This window comes from Polyodon spathula, chromosome 12 (genome assembly GCF_017654505.1).
Source record: "Polyodon spathula isolate WHYD16114869_AA chromosome 12, ASM1765450v1, whole genome shotgun sequence".
Taxonomy (NCBI): domain Eukaryota; kingdom Metazoa; phylum Chordata; class Actinopteri; order Acipenseriformes; family Polyodontidae; genus Polyodon; species Polyodon spathula.
Genome location: NC_054545.1, coordinates 43,558,139 through 43,571,749, shown reverse-complemented (window position 1 = coordinate 43,571,749; position 13,611 = coordinate 43,558,139). Strand labels below are relative to the sequence as shown.

The 13,611-nt window shown below is 44.7% G+C and overlaps 1 protein-coding gene across 1 annotated transcript; it reads left to right on the top strand.

The window, feature by feature from the left end:
* Positions 1-1,873: 1,873 nt before the first annotated feature.
* LOC121324289 (calcium-binding and coiled-coil domain-containing protein 2-like) lies at positions 1,874-12,046 on the top strand. Its single transcript, XM_041266000.1, has 15 exons — positions 1,874-1,926; positions 2,151-2,205; positions 2,595-2,779; positions 3,736-3,838; positions 4,532-4,680; positions 4,917-5,042; positions 5,400-5,558; positions 5,829-5,956; positions 6,240-6,330; positions 6,499-6,651; positions 6,991-7,200; positions 9,856-9,951; positions 10,170-10,287; positions 11,275-11,297; positions 11,662-12,046. Exons 3-15 carry the CDS (start codon positions 2,603-2,605, stop codon positions 11,824-11,826), a joined length of 1,698 nt encoding a protein of 565 aa, XP_041121934.1. The 5' UTR covers positions 1,874-1,926; positions 2,151-2,205; positions 2,595-2,602; the 3' UTR covers positions 11,827-12,046.
* The last annotated feature ends 1,565 nt before the right edge of the window (positions 12,047-13,611 follow it).

Below are 13,611 nucleotides of genomic sequence, written 5' to 3'. Positions count from 1 at the left end.
TCAGTTTAACTCAGAGTGGTACATTCCCAATGAATAACAAATACGGCAATAAATTACACTGGAGAACGTGTTCTTGGATGGATGGATACGTACGTTTTATTCTGAATCACTGTATATTTAGTTTGGATAGATATTGGAAAGTCTATTGTATTTATAAATAAAAACAAAATAGTAACACCCATCCATTAATAAATAAATAATATCAGGTACTGATATTAGTCTTTGATACAATTAATACAGTATAGTTATATTTTACTGTGTGCTTATTTTCTGTTCAACAAACACTCAGCTTATCAAAGCGCTTTTTCAAACGGATGCTTTAATATACAGTATTTAAGACCATTGAAAAACACGCAGTGACGTCAGTTTTACTAGAAAGTTGGCATCAACAATGAAAACTTTACGCGGGTTAGTGTTTCGTCTTCCCCATACGGTAGTGTTCATTCTTTGCGAGGCAGTATTGTGCAGATTAGTCAGTGTCTTCCCACTGGCTCGTTTGCATTGTTCTTTGGAATTATTGCAGCCAATAGAAGCCACACACGTACAACCCATAGAATCAATGATTATTAATTGTTATTAATTGTAATAAAGTTACAAAACAACACAAAAAAATACATCAGTCATTTGATTTCAAGTCTCTTCAAGAAAACTGTATGTTTTCTTTTTCTTTTAAAAAGAATAATAATAATTTAAACTAATGGGTCTGGGAGAAATGTAAAGCACATTGATACTAATTCTGCATTTATTAATATTAATCTGCATTTATTAAATAATATCATATTAATTATTATATCTATTATTATTATTATTATTATTATTATTATTACATATTTCAAATACTGCTAGTTTTTCCCTTATTTTATTATTCAACTTTTGACCAACAAGTTTATTTTAAGTATGATTAATATTCAAGTCATCTGGGTCGCTGTGCAGCAGGACGGAATAATTCACTAGGAACTGTCCTCAGGGTATCGGGTGATTCCAGGGCATTTTTCCAGCATTCCCACATTTCTCTTTCCCGAGCTCTAAAACTCTCTGACAACAACCCGCCCTGAATCTAACCCTAACCCTACACCTAACTCCCACATTTCTCTTTCCCGAGCTCTGCACCTCTCCAACACCAACCCGCCCTGAACCTAACCATAACCCTTAGCGTACCCAACCCAACACGGCCCAAACGAACCTAACCCGATCCCTAACCGAATCCAAACCCTAAGCCTAACCCTACCCAACCCAACTGAACCAAACCCAACCCGATCCCTAAAACTAACCGAACCCTAACCCAATATTAACCCTAACCCGATCCCTATCCCGATCCAAACCCTAACCCTAACCCACCCTGAACCTAACCCTAACCCTATCCTACCCAACCCCTAACCCTAACCATAACCCTACACAACCTAACCCAACCCAACCTGATCCCTAACCCAATCCTAACCCTTACCCAATCCTAACCCTAACACTAACACTAACCCTACCAAACATAACCCAATCCTTAACCCAATCCTAACCCTAACCCAATGCTAACCCTAATCCTAACACTAACCCAACCCTAACCCTAACCAACCCAACCCAACCCAACCCAACCTAACCCAACCTAACATAACCCGATCCCTAATCATAAACCTAGCCCAGAGTCATCTGATGCCGAGGACCGTTTCTACTGGATATGATTTCGTGCTGCGCACTAGCATAGAATAAATAAACTGCGTCACTCCCCGATATAGCGTGGAAAACCCCCGGTCGGAAAGTAAAACGCGAAGCCATCAAGTTTGATGAGAAGCGTTGATGACGGGAGTTGAAGTTTTCCCCTGCTTTCCAGCTGATTGGAAACGCCTTTCAGCGTATACCAAATAAACTACTATTCCCAGAAGACACTGCGCGCCAGTATGCCCATTGCATTGTGACACCTTCAGCGTCAGCCAAGTGAGATATATGTATTATTCAAAGTGTCACATTATGATAAAACTTGTTTTTCGTTGGGAACAAATGTAGCAGTTACTGTTTTCTCTCCCCTCTGTTAGTTGGCAGTCGTATTTATATGATTTTAGCCCTTCCCCAGCAGCATTTGTTTTGTTTTGTTTACCCAGCGCAGAGAAACTCTTTCGCTTTCTTTTTGCCTACATTGTAGTTTCTGTCTTCAACTTTAGAAAGAGGACGTAAACAAGAAAGACTTCATTCGGAAGAAGGGGGTTTACTTGAAAGGTGACTGTTTTATATTTATTTATATTAAAATAAGTCTGATTGAACAGTCGCCTAGTAATAGTAAATTAGTGTTAACTGAAACAGATCTTCAACAAGCAAATCATAACCGTAAAGGAAAAGGGTCGTTTTAAAAACTACTCTGGTTTGTTTTAAATTGTCAGTACAGTTGATTGGTGTAGTTACAGTAATATCAATTATAATCATTGTTTTAGTAAATAATAATTTTGTGTTTTTGTTTGTTTGTTAGCTACATTTAAATAATGGGTGATCGGATGATAATGTAATCACAGTAAAACATGTGACGTCAGTATCAAACAATGTGTATGAGTGTCTCATTAACTGATCTTAAAGGAAGAAAATAAAGTTTATTAAAAAAAAAATGTTTACAGAACTCATAATGAACGCGGATACGGAACAGCCCCCTACGTCCAATATTATGGACTCGTCCAGCTTCTCTCTCGTCCTTTTCAACAATGTGGAGGCGGCTTACCCCCCCGGTCAGCCGGTCAAGTGCGAATATACCATCACGGCCTTGCTGACACCCAGCGGAAAGGACTGGGTCGGCATTTTCAAGGTAGGTTACCAACGCGATGCTCTAGAAAGCTCTGTTTTGTGCTGAAAAAAAGACTGCACGATGCGCGGAGTTACTTATATGATATAGATCAAAGTCACCCCTATCATTTGGATGGTGTGCTCCGCGGTGACTCAAACAGAAACCGATTTTTTTTTTTTTTTTTTAACAGTAAAACCTGGACAGGCTCAATCGTATTAGCGATTACGCTAATGCGAATGAATGTAAATTTTGGACTGGCCGAGAATTCATGTCTTGCATTACGAGATACTTATAAGAAAGTTTACAAACGAGAGGAGGCCATTCGGCCCATCTTGCTCGTTTGGTTGTTAGTAGCTTATTGATCCCAAAATCTCATCAAGCAGCTTCTTGAAGGATCCCAGGGTGTCAGCTTCAACAACATTACTGGGGAGTTGATTCCAGACCCTCACAATTCTCTGTGTAAAAAAGTGTCTCCTATTTTCTGTTCTGAATGCCCCTTTTTCTAAACTCCATTTGTGACCCCTGGTCCTTGTTTCTTTTTTCAGGCTGAAAAAGTCCCTTGCGTCGACACTGTCAATACCTTTTAGAATTTTGAATGCTTGAATTAGGTCGCCACGTAGTCTTCTTTGTTCAAGACTGAACAGATTCAATTCTTTTAGCCTGTCTGCATATGACATGCCTTTTAAGCCCTTTGAATCTGCAATGGGAGTCTTAATGTAATTGTATTTATTTAAACATTGTAAATGTACATTTACAGCCTTACTTAATATAGCGAGGGGTTATGGTTTAATGAAGCACACGTATATCACAGCAAAGCAGGATAAAGCACAGAGCGTTACAGTAAAGTCGTTTTCTTAAATCGCAAACCATAGTAAATGCGTTGTGTAACCATGAGAAAAGCTTGCAAATTGACCAGGGTAGCCCTTTTCTAAGGGATAGTGTAGTGTTTGGCCTCCACTCCTCTCTCTCTCTCTCAGGTCGGCTGGACCACCACAAGAGATTACTACACCTTCCTGTGGGCTCCTCCTCCCAGCCACTACCAGGAGCAGCCACAGGCAGAGCAGCATCTGGTCTTCCAGGGTGAGTCTCCTCCATGGAACCTGACCCAGCTGCCCTTACCCCATAAAACCATAGCTGAAAGCATTGTCAAGCACAGAGAGGGATGGTAAAGCATAGGCAAGCATTGTCAAGCACAGAGAGGGATGGTAAAGCATAGGGAAGCATTGTCAAGCACAGAGAGGGCTGGTAAAGCATAGGGAAGCATTGTCAAGCACAGAGAGGGATGGTAAAGCATAGGGAAGCATTGTCAAGCACAGAGAGGGATGGTAAAGCATAGGGAAGCATTGTCAAGCACAGAGAGGGATGGTAAAGCATAGGGAAGCATTGTCAAGCACAGAGAGGTATGGTAAAGCATAGGGAAGCATTGTCAAGCACAGAGAGGGATGGTAAAGCATAGGGAAGCATTGTCAAGCACAGAGAGGGATGGTAAAGCATAGTGAAGCATTGTAAAGCACAGAGAGGGATGGTAAAGTATATTTAAGAAACCAGGGTAAACTAACCCTTGTAACAGTGTAATAGAACATAGTAAAAGCCTAGTCAAGCATTACAAAGAACAGCATGGCAAACCAGGGTAAACTCTAATAAATGAGTAGTGTAACCATGGGAAAAGCATGGGGGGTACTGCAAAACTGATGTGTAAGGGGCACCTTCATAATAATAATAATAATAATAATAAATATGGTGGATTTATGGATTTGTTCTTCGCTCCCCTAGCATACTACCTGCCCAAGGAGGATGGCGAGTTCTATCAGTTCTGCTATGTGGACAGCAGAGGGCTGGTCAGGGGGGCCAGCACCCCTTTCCGTTTCCAGGGGGCCCCCGAGTCCAGCCTGGAGGCCGACCTGCTCTTGGTCACCACACAGGTGAGCGAGGCCCGTGGGCTGGGAGGGGGTCCCATGCGGTTGTGGGGGATTTTTTAGCGGGTTTTGGCACAGAATCTAGTTTAGTTTTTTAAATGGTCCTGATGTTTTAGATCCTACTTTTTTAACAATCCTCACAGGTGGAGAGCCTTGATCAGAACAGCTGAATAATCGGTTGGTGCATCTCCAGCAGTATTTGCTGAGTACAGTCCAAACTGCTTTTTTCTTCTCGCTGGCAGGAGCAAGTGGAAGAGATCGAGAAGGAGACAGAGGAACTGAGGAGAGAGATCAGCCGGCAGAGCGAGACCATCGCTACCCTGAAGAGGGAGCTGGAGGACAGGCTGCTGGAGCTGAAGAAGAGCCAGGTACGAAGCTGCAGGAATCCAGGGTTTGAGTTTCACCACTGCCCATAAATCAGAAATATATTATTTGATGCCTTTTGACCAGGTTATTTCTAATTGTAACTGAACAACATGGCACTATATATATAGATATAGATATATATATATATATATAGATATATAAAATTTACTACTGACTTTATAATATCTTGTAACAACTGTAAGTCTCCCTGGATAAGGGTGTGTGCTAATAAATTATTATTATTGTTAATACAGTAATTGTGATTTCAGCGAACAATCGTGCTGTAATTGTAATTCTAATAGACAGGGTGTATTGACTGATCGCGGATGCTGTGTGTGTATGTATGTGTGTGTTTGCAGGAGTCGGTAGAGAAGCTGGGCTCTGAGGTGTCGAAGCTGCAGAAGGAGAGCGAGTTGGAGAGGCAGGGGAGGGAGGCTGTGCTCACCCAGCTGGGAGAGATGGAGGCCAGGCTGGCCAGGACAGAGAAGCAGAGGCTGGAGAGCTTCCGAGAGAAAGAGGTGAAGAAAATCAGCACCAAAAAAGAAACAGAATAAAGCGCTTTTCAGGGATGGATGGAAGACTCCTATTGCACAGCAGTTTCACCCATTCCTGGTTTGTCTGCAAGCTTGATTAGCCCCAGTGTAGGTTACAAACTCAGGTGTGTCTTATTAAACTCATAGTGAAGCCAGGAGTTGATCAAACCACTGTGGGACGGGAGTCTTATTTCCATTTTTGAAGTTGCCTGGTGTTTCATGTCTTAACTTCTCCGCCTGTGTCCCCCTGTCCAGGAACTGCAGCAGACTCTCACAGCTCTGACAGACAGGGAGAACAAGTTGGTCGCGAAGGCCAAGCAGTTTAGAGCAGAGAATGAGGAGCTCAAGAAGAGGAACAGCCAGGCTGAGGAAGAGATCAACAGGTGAGCCATTTCAACACATGAACCACTCCCCCTGACAAAACCACCCCCCCTGGGCAAACCACTCCCCCTGGCAAACCACTTTCTTACCAGGACCCCCTTGACAATGAGATGTATATCACAAGGGTTCAAGCGTAATAAATGTGAAGAATGTTTTAACCGCAATTCTCTCCCCCCACCCCCACTGCACCACTCTGCCCCCTGCAGTGCATGTGAGAAGTTAGTAAGATAAGAGGCTTCTCTGTTGCGTGTGTTTGCAGCGTTCTACCTCTCCCTTCCTCCGCAGGCTGAGAGAGAGTCTGACTGAGCTGCGGCTTGGGAAGACACAGGCTGAGTCAGAGCTGAAGAAACTGCAGGACCAGAGACAGCTGCTGCAGGTACGGGGGGGTGGGGGGGAGTGGGCAGCGCAAAAAAAATAAAAAATGTGTAAGACAGAGAGGTGTGGTAAAGTATAGGTAAGCAATGTAAAGACCAGGGAGGTGAAAAAAAAATGGAATCTTGCTTGCTGTATATTATTGTTACTCAGCAGTGTGTGTGCATTGCAGTTCGACCTGGTCAGTGTGCAGAGGGAGAATGTGGAGCTGGCGGGAGAGCTGCAGAATGCCAGGGGGACCGCTGAGAGTCTGGCGGGACTGCGCTCGGAGAACCAGGAGCTGAGGAGAGTACTCGAGGAGAAGAGAGAGAATCCTGAGATGCAGGTGAGAAGAGAGGAGTGGCCTGCTGATTTCTATATTTGACAAACGTAACTTTGACAGAGGGTAACCACATGGAAAACCTCTTCATGCACGAAAAATATTTTTAAAAAAGTGTGCTTCATATGGGGAGGTGACATCCGGCTGATATTAATGAGTCATTTATCAGACGCTTTTATCCAAAGCGACTTACAGAGACTATGCATCGCTTACAAAAGGACCTCAGTTTTACGTCTCTTATGACGTTATCAAACATTTGCGTATTCCATATGCCCTCATATATATGTGTGTGTGTGTGTGTGTGTGTGTGTATAGACTATGAGGTGACAGCGTTATCCCCCCCAGGCGCTGTGCCGTAAGCTGAAGCTGCAGCTGCAGGAAGCACAGGCGCTGGCGAGATCAGAAACGCAAAGGGCGGACTGCGCCCAGCAGGAACTGACCTCGGCACGGTGCATTCACGAGAGGGAGGGGGCGGAGCGGCAGAAGATGGAGGAGGAGCTCCAGCAATGGAAACACGGGTTCGAGAGCATCAAGAACCAGCTTGACAAGACACAGGTGCGGGTGCAGGGGAGAGGGGAGAGGGGGGGGGGGGGGGGGGCAGGTGCAGAGTCAGGGAGAGAGACTTAATAGCTTAGAGTCTGATCTTTTAACCATCGAAAGTGAGGGAACACAAAGTAACTTTTTCAGGAACAGCAGCTTGAAACCAGGATCCAGGAGACCTTGTTTGAGGTGGCTCTATCAAACCCCAAGCCTTCCCTGGTGTGCCACCAGGGGGCTGAAACCAAGTTCCAAGCCTTAAAGTGGCTCTATGTTCCCTCAGCTTAAGAAATACAGAAAGCAGACAATCCCTCACGCCCCAGAGTAGGGAGAAGAGAAAGAACAATAATATTACAGATTTCACAGCTTTTGCTGTAGTATGTAGGGTGGGGGAGGGGGGTGGAGCTAAACTGTTGTTCTCTGTGACAGGAAGAGAAGGATTTGCTTTTATCTGCTAATGAGAAAAGACAGGAGCCTGCAGACCAGGAGACTGTGACTCGCGGCTGGGCAAGTTAGTTAGCTCGCTCCCATATCCTTCCTGTAGAGTAGAATGGGATGTAATTTCAAAGCGATTCCTCCCCAGTCTTTTAGTTGACTGCTTTTTTTTTTTTTTTTTTAAAGGAGACAAAAAAAAGTCACATAAATGTTAGAAAAAATTAACGGGGGGCTCTCCCCTGGTAAAGGCACGTCCACGTGGTCCGCAGGGGGAGTCACACAGTCAGGGGAGTGCAGGGGTTCCCTGAGGGTCTCCCCTGGTAAAGGCACGACCACATGGACCGCAGGGGGAGTCACACAGTCAGGGGAGTGCAGGGGTCCCCTGAGGGTCTCCCCTGGTAAAGGCACGTCCACGTGGTCCGCAGGGGGAGTCGCACAGTCAGGAGAGCGCAAGGGTCCCCTGAGGGTCTCCCCTGGTAAAGGCACGGCCGCGTGGTCCGCAGGGGGAGTCACACAGTTGGGAGCGCAGGATCGTGTCCTGGCTGTGTGAAGTTCTAAACTGGGGAGAAATTCAGAGGTAAAATAGTTGGGCTTTCTAAACGTAAAATGACAGACTGGAAGTAAATGCTTTGAAAATGTGGCCTATTGTAATTAGGTTAACGAGCTGGAATTAGGTTAGCGAGCTGGAATTCGATTAACGAGCTGGAATTAAATGTGTCTTTATGTGATGCAGTTTGTCCTCTCAGTTTGTGCTGTAAGATCTGTGACTGGTTTGAGCCACCTTTTAAAAAAAAAAAAAGGCATCAATGTAAGCTTCTACTAAGGGAAAAGACAGAGTTAATAAAAGCTTGCGCTGTAACTAAACTCAGTTTTTTTTTTTTAATCATCAACTGAAAAAATATTAAACACGTCCAACTGAACAAAGAATTAGACCAACAGTGTTAATTGAGAGCTGAAGTCAGAATGACAAGCGGAAGACTCTGCGGCCCTCGAGGACTGGCGTCTGACACCACTGGGTTACGTCCTAGAGAAATCCGAGTTTTGGAATGTTCTAAAAAGAATGCCCAGAAAGAATCGGAGCATGTGTCTGCCTATATAAGGGAATGTGGGGACTCTTTGTCTACCAGTGAGCAGTTGAGATGCATGTTATTCGGATCAAGCTGTCCACAGGTGCGAGGGTCGCTGGTGTCGATCGCTTGTTCTCCCAGTCTGACGAAAAGCAGCTACAAACCCAGGCAGCTGTTTCTTCATACGCTTTGCTCTGAGTGGTGAATTCGCCCGATCGACACCAGCAACCCTCGCTCCGTTCCGGTAATCGAGTAATCACTCTGCGCAGTGCTAGCGAGGAGGTTAACAGCAGGGCAGACCACTGAGTTGTGTTGTCTGGTTTTTGAGGGTGTCGGGAGGGCAGCAGGCAGACAGGCTGGCTGGGCTCCATAACATCGTACATTGTGGACAGTCTGGCTTGGTCAGGTAGGTGCACCTGTCCTATTACTCTGACGTTAGCGCAGGGGCGGGGTCAGGGCCCCCATTGTGCAGGTACAGTGAGCAGCAGCAGTCTTATTGAAGACACTAAGAAGGCTTGTTTGAACGCATTGAGTTTCATTTAGTATTTCTATTGAAGACAATTGAGCAAGACTTCTAGCGGAAATGCTTGTCATCGCGTGCAAAGTTTCTTTTACCGAAGGCACTGAGAAAGTCTTCCGGTGGACACGTTTTGTTTTTTGAATTCCTGAAGTTTTTGTTGAGGACATAAAGATTAAGCGGCAGTTTGCAAAAAGAAGGTTTCGGCTTTTAATCGATGCAACTTAGATTTGCAAGCCTTAAGATTAAGCTAGCGAGGAGGTTAACAGCAGGGCAGACCGCTGAGTTGTGCTGTCTGGTTTTTGAGGGTGTCGGGAGGGCAGCAGGCAGACAGGCTGGTTAGGCTCCATCACATCGTATATTGTGGACAGTCTGGCTTGGTCAGGTAGGTGCATTTATTCATAATGTGGATCTGAAGCAAAAACTACAAATGTAATGGATTCCTTAGCTTTCACTAGAAATAAAAACACTATAAATCCTTCCTCTTGCTATCGAGATTATGGGATGGGTGTTAGCCAGCAGAATCACAGGGATCCTGTAAGAGCAGAACTCAGCGCTGTAAAAACACGCCATACGCCCCTTGCCCCCCAGTGTCTTTCTTTCTGCAGTTTGAGATGTGATGAGTTTCTCTGTTGCCCCCCCCCTCCTCCCCAGATACTGCTGTCAGAGAGCAGAGAGCAACAGGAGGGCGAAGCCACGAGGTCTCAGATTCAGCAGCTAGAGATCGAAGACCTGAAGCAGGCCAACGAGGTGAGGAGCCGGACAAGTGTGCCAGAGTGTCTCCATTGGACAAGTGTGCCAGAGTGTCTCCATTGGACAAGTGTGCCAGAGTGTCTCCATTGGACAAGTGTGCCCAACAGTCCCCATTAGACATTTTTTTTTTAAATTGTGTTTTTGAGTTGATCAATTACTATAAATCTCAACCCTTATTATAATTCTCTGTCTCCTCTTCTCTCCCTGTCTCTCAGGACCTCCACATGGAGATACAGAGGCTCCGTGGGGGGAGGCAGACACAGCACCCTAACCCCTCCACCCCGCCCCACACCCCCCCACCCAGCTGTGAGAACCCCTTAAACACCCCTGCAGGTGAGGGCTCTCTCCTCCACTCCCCTCTATCTCTCCCTCTCATCCTTTCTTTGTTAAATCATTCCTGTTCATTACTTCAATTTCTTTCTTTCATTCACACCTGTAAACTTGCGTTAAGTGGAACTTAGAAAACACACACACACGTTTCTGTCTAAAGACAGCGACTCCAAATGAGCAAGCGCTCAACCCATAGAACCTGCTGCTGGGCTAAACGTTTTGAATGCTTCGTCATCTGCACCGAGATCTACACTCTCAGCGATATTATAACTCGGTCCACTGGGGGTGTTGTGACTGACAATGCTAATGAAAGTGTAAAGCAGGTGAGGTTTATGGAACACTGTACTGCATTAACTAACGCTTGTGTGTGTGTGTGTGTCCCTGCAGGGTGAGAGGGTGGGGTTGAGACAGGAAGTCAGGACAGGACAGTTACTGCTGTAGCTATCCGTCCTCTTCATCAGAGCCAGCCAGATCCACTGAGAGAGCAGGCTTGTCTACACTCACTCACGAGCAAGTGAGCAGCAATAAAGAAAGAAAGAAAGAAAGCAGTAGAAGCAGTCAGAATTGTTTTTTTCTTTTAGTAATCATTTTAATGTAGAGGCTTCAGGATGTGAGTGATACACACACACAACAGACAGACATGCACGTGCACACACACACAACACACAGACAGACATGCACGTGCACACGCACAAAAAAAAAAAAGTGCAAATGGGGCTTGGAGCTCACACTAGCCTGGCACCCGTTTTCATTATAAATGATCAGGACTTTGGTGTTAAATTGTTCCTCCCTTTTTATAGCTGCACAAACAGCTCCTTTTAATAACACACCTGAACAGGGGGAGTTCTGAACCCCAGGACTGGGTGCAGTAGCAGAGCTGGTGTGAGATTGGACTCTAGCAAACCTGCTTCACAGTTCAGCATCTCCACCAGTCAGAGTGCTGGATTCCAACCCCATTGTGACCTAACAGTTTTTTTTATTCCCTATTAGGTGATGCAGGCTCCATTCCACAGGTATGTACAGTAAGATTTCTTATGACTGGTCAGTCTTGTGGTTTTTTTCAGTACATACATGGTACAGCGCTAAGACACTTCCTTCACTTCTTCCCGAAGTTTATCCCAAGAACATGAAGCCTTTTTTTTGTTTTTTAACCCCACGTTCCATAAGAACCCTTAGGAACTAAAAAACTTAGAACAGTCCGAGATCTAAGATTATAAACCCTACTAGAAATGGCCAACCAACTCATGTAAGGCTATCATGCATTTGCCATTTCCACATGTCCTCATATAAAAACAAGAAGAGGGTTTTTTTTTTGTATCCGAAGTGCAAGACCCCTCATTATCTCTCACTGTGCCCCCCATTTCTCTGTTTCTCTAGGTGAAGGACTGCCCACTCTGCAGGGCGCAGTTTCCTGGTATCACTGACGAGGAGCTGGCACAGCACATTGACAGCCACATTCATGTGTGCCCCTTCTGTGGGGACCTGTTTGAGGACCTCACCCAGGAGGAGTTTGAGAGCCACGTCTATGCGCACGACAACTAATACCAGCTCCACGGCGCCACCCTTGTGGCGTACAGCAGCATCGCAACTGCCCCCCTGTCGCGCTTCTTCTATCTGTAGGTTTTTTTGCGGGTTTTTTCCCCGTCTCGGAAATCAGCTAATCGCAGTGAAGCACTGTTAACCCTTTGCCGTCCATTTATTTAGGCGCATCAGGTCCAATTCATTTTCACACACGCTGTTTATTTCACACGCTCTGTTTTAATTTCCCCCCCCCCCCCCCCCCCCCCGAGTAAAACAGGTTTAAAAGGCACTGCATAGCAAAGGACACTCAGTACTGTATCTCCAGCCGAGCCCCACCCCTTGTTCGCTGTATTTTTCAGATACCTCTTCATAGTCATGCATACTGATAAATTCCCTCCTGATCACTCGTTTTATCACCAAACTCTGCAATAGTGCGATCCGAGTCATTATATTATTACTATAACATCTCAAAAAACTCTGCAAATATCTGTGATGTTCTTTGAGCGCTGGGTGCAGAAGCAGCTGTCTCCTTTGTTTCTGTCCGTGTTATCTCTGGTGGATGGGGCTATCCGATTCGCCCTTTTTTTTCGGGTTCATTCGGCCATTGAAAGGTTTTCTTGGCTTTTTCTGGAGAAACAACGACTTGACCTGTGCTTGACGTCTTTTTGATGATGTCAGACATGGTCCGACGTCGGACTGGAAAGGTTAAATTTTAATGTCGGACCTGGTCTGACATAGGACCACAAAGGGTTAAACCCTTTTTAAAACCAACGCAAGGGGGTTAAATGCATAACCAGCTTATTGAACACATCCTGAACAAAACATACCTTAACAGTCCTTCAAACATTAAGAAAAGGGCTGTCATTAACAGAGACAGAGACAGAATGTTTCGATGCAAACCCTTCCTCTGCCTGTTTTAAAGAGATTTGCTTTTATGTATTTTTCTTTTTCTAATCACTGACAGCAGATGCCTTGCGCTTTGTGAATTGCGATCTATATTAAGTAGTGTAACTCTTATTTGTGTCTTGAAGTGTAACTTACCTGCCTGCTCAGATTCTGATGTGGTGTGCATCTCTCTCTCTCTCTCTCTCTCTCACATATATATATAATATAGCGCTTTGCAATGTTTTGCAGGAAAAGCAGATTGATTGATTGATTTGCTATATACTGTCAAAGCCACTTAGACGACTAAAAGCATGCACTGTTTTGTGCTGCTGTAAACTGCATGTAGCTGTCATTTAAAGTTATATACACGGGTTATGATATTAATAGTTTTCAAGTTTCAGCTTGCTGTTGGGGGAGCATTAGGTAGCACAGGGGTTCTATTGTGCTTTACAATACAACAGAAATTGCATTGCACTGTAGTAAGTACAACGTGTATAATGATTAGTAATCCAGGGAGGCACGAATGTGTGTGTGATGCTGTGTAATAAGCAGGGCATGGTTAATGTAGGCTAGGGTAGTATGAAGATCGCAATGGAAGGTTTTCAGAAGAGAAGAGAATACAGCAGATGCCTTCTGAGCCTCCCAACAGTAATTGTTTCGAGGGACATTTATAGTGCAATATAATCTGAGCAACTTCTTGTGTGTTTAATTTTTATTTTATTTCTGTGGTGTATTTCAGAACGAGGAACACTCTGATATGTTGCTTTAGGAAATCCTTTGTGTGTGTCATAAGTGTGAACGCAACTGAATAAGCGATTGGGTTTATTTTAAGACGGATCTGGTGGTGGAGTTTGTGTCCTTTTTGTCTCTTAATTACGGTCTGGTTACTTGAGAGCGGGTAATGGGAATTGTCAGTCTGCT

Bases quoted from the DNA above. Each gene is read 5' to 3' on its own strand.
- LOC121324289 (XM_041266000.1), top strand. From the start codon at position 2,603: ATGAACGCGGATACGGAACAGCCCCCTACGTCCAATATTATGGACTCG. The intron at 3,839-4,531 runs GTGAGTCTCCTC...TCGCTCCCCTAG, and splicing joins GCAGCATCTGGTCTTCCAGG to CATACTACCTGCCCAAGGAG. The intron at 5,043-5,399 runs GTACGAAGCTGC...GTGTGTTTGCAG, and splicing joins TGGAGCTGAAGAAGAGCCAG to GAGTCGGTAGAGAAGCTGGG.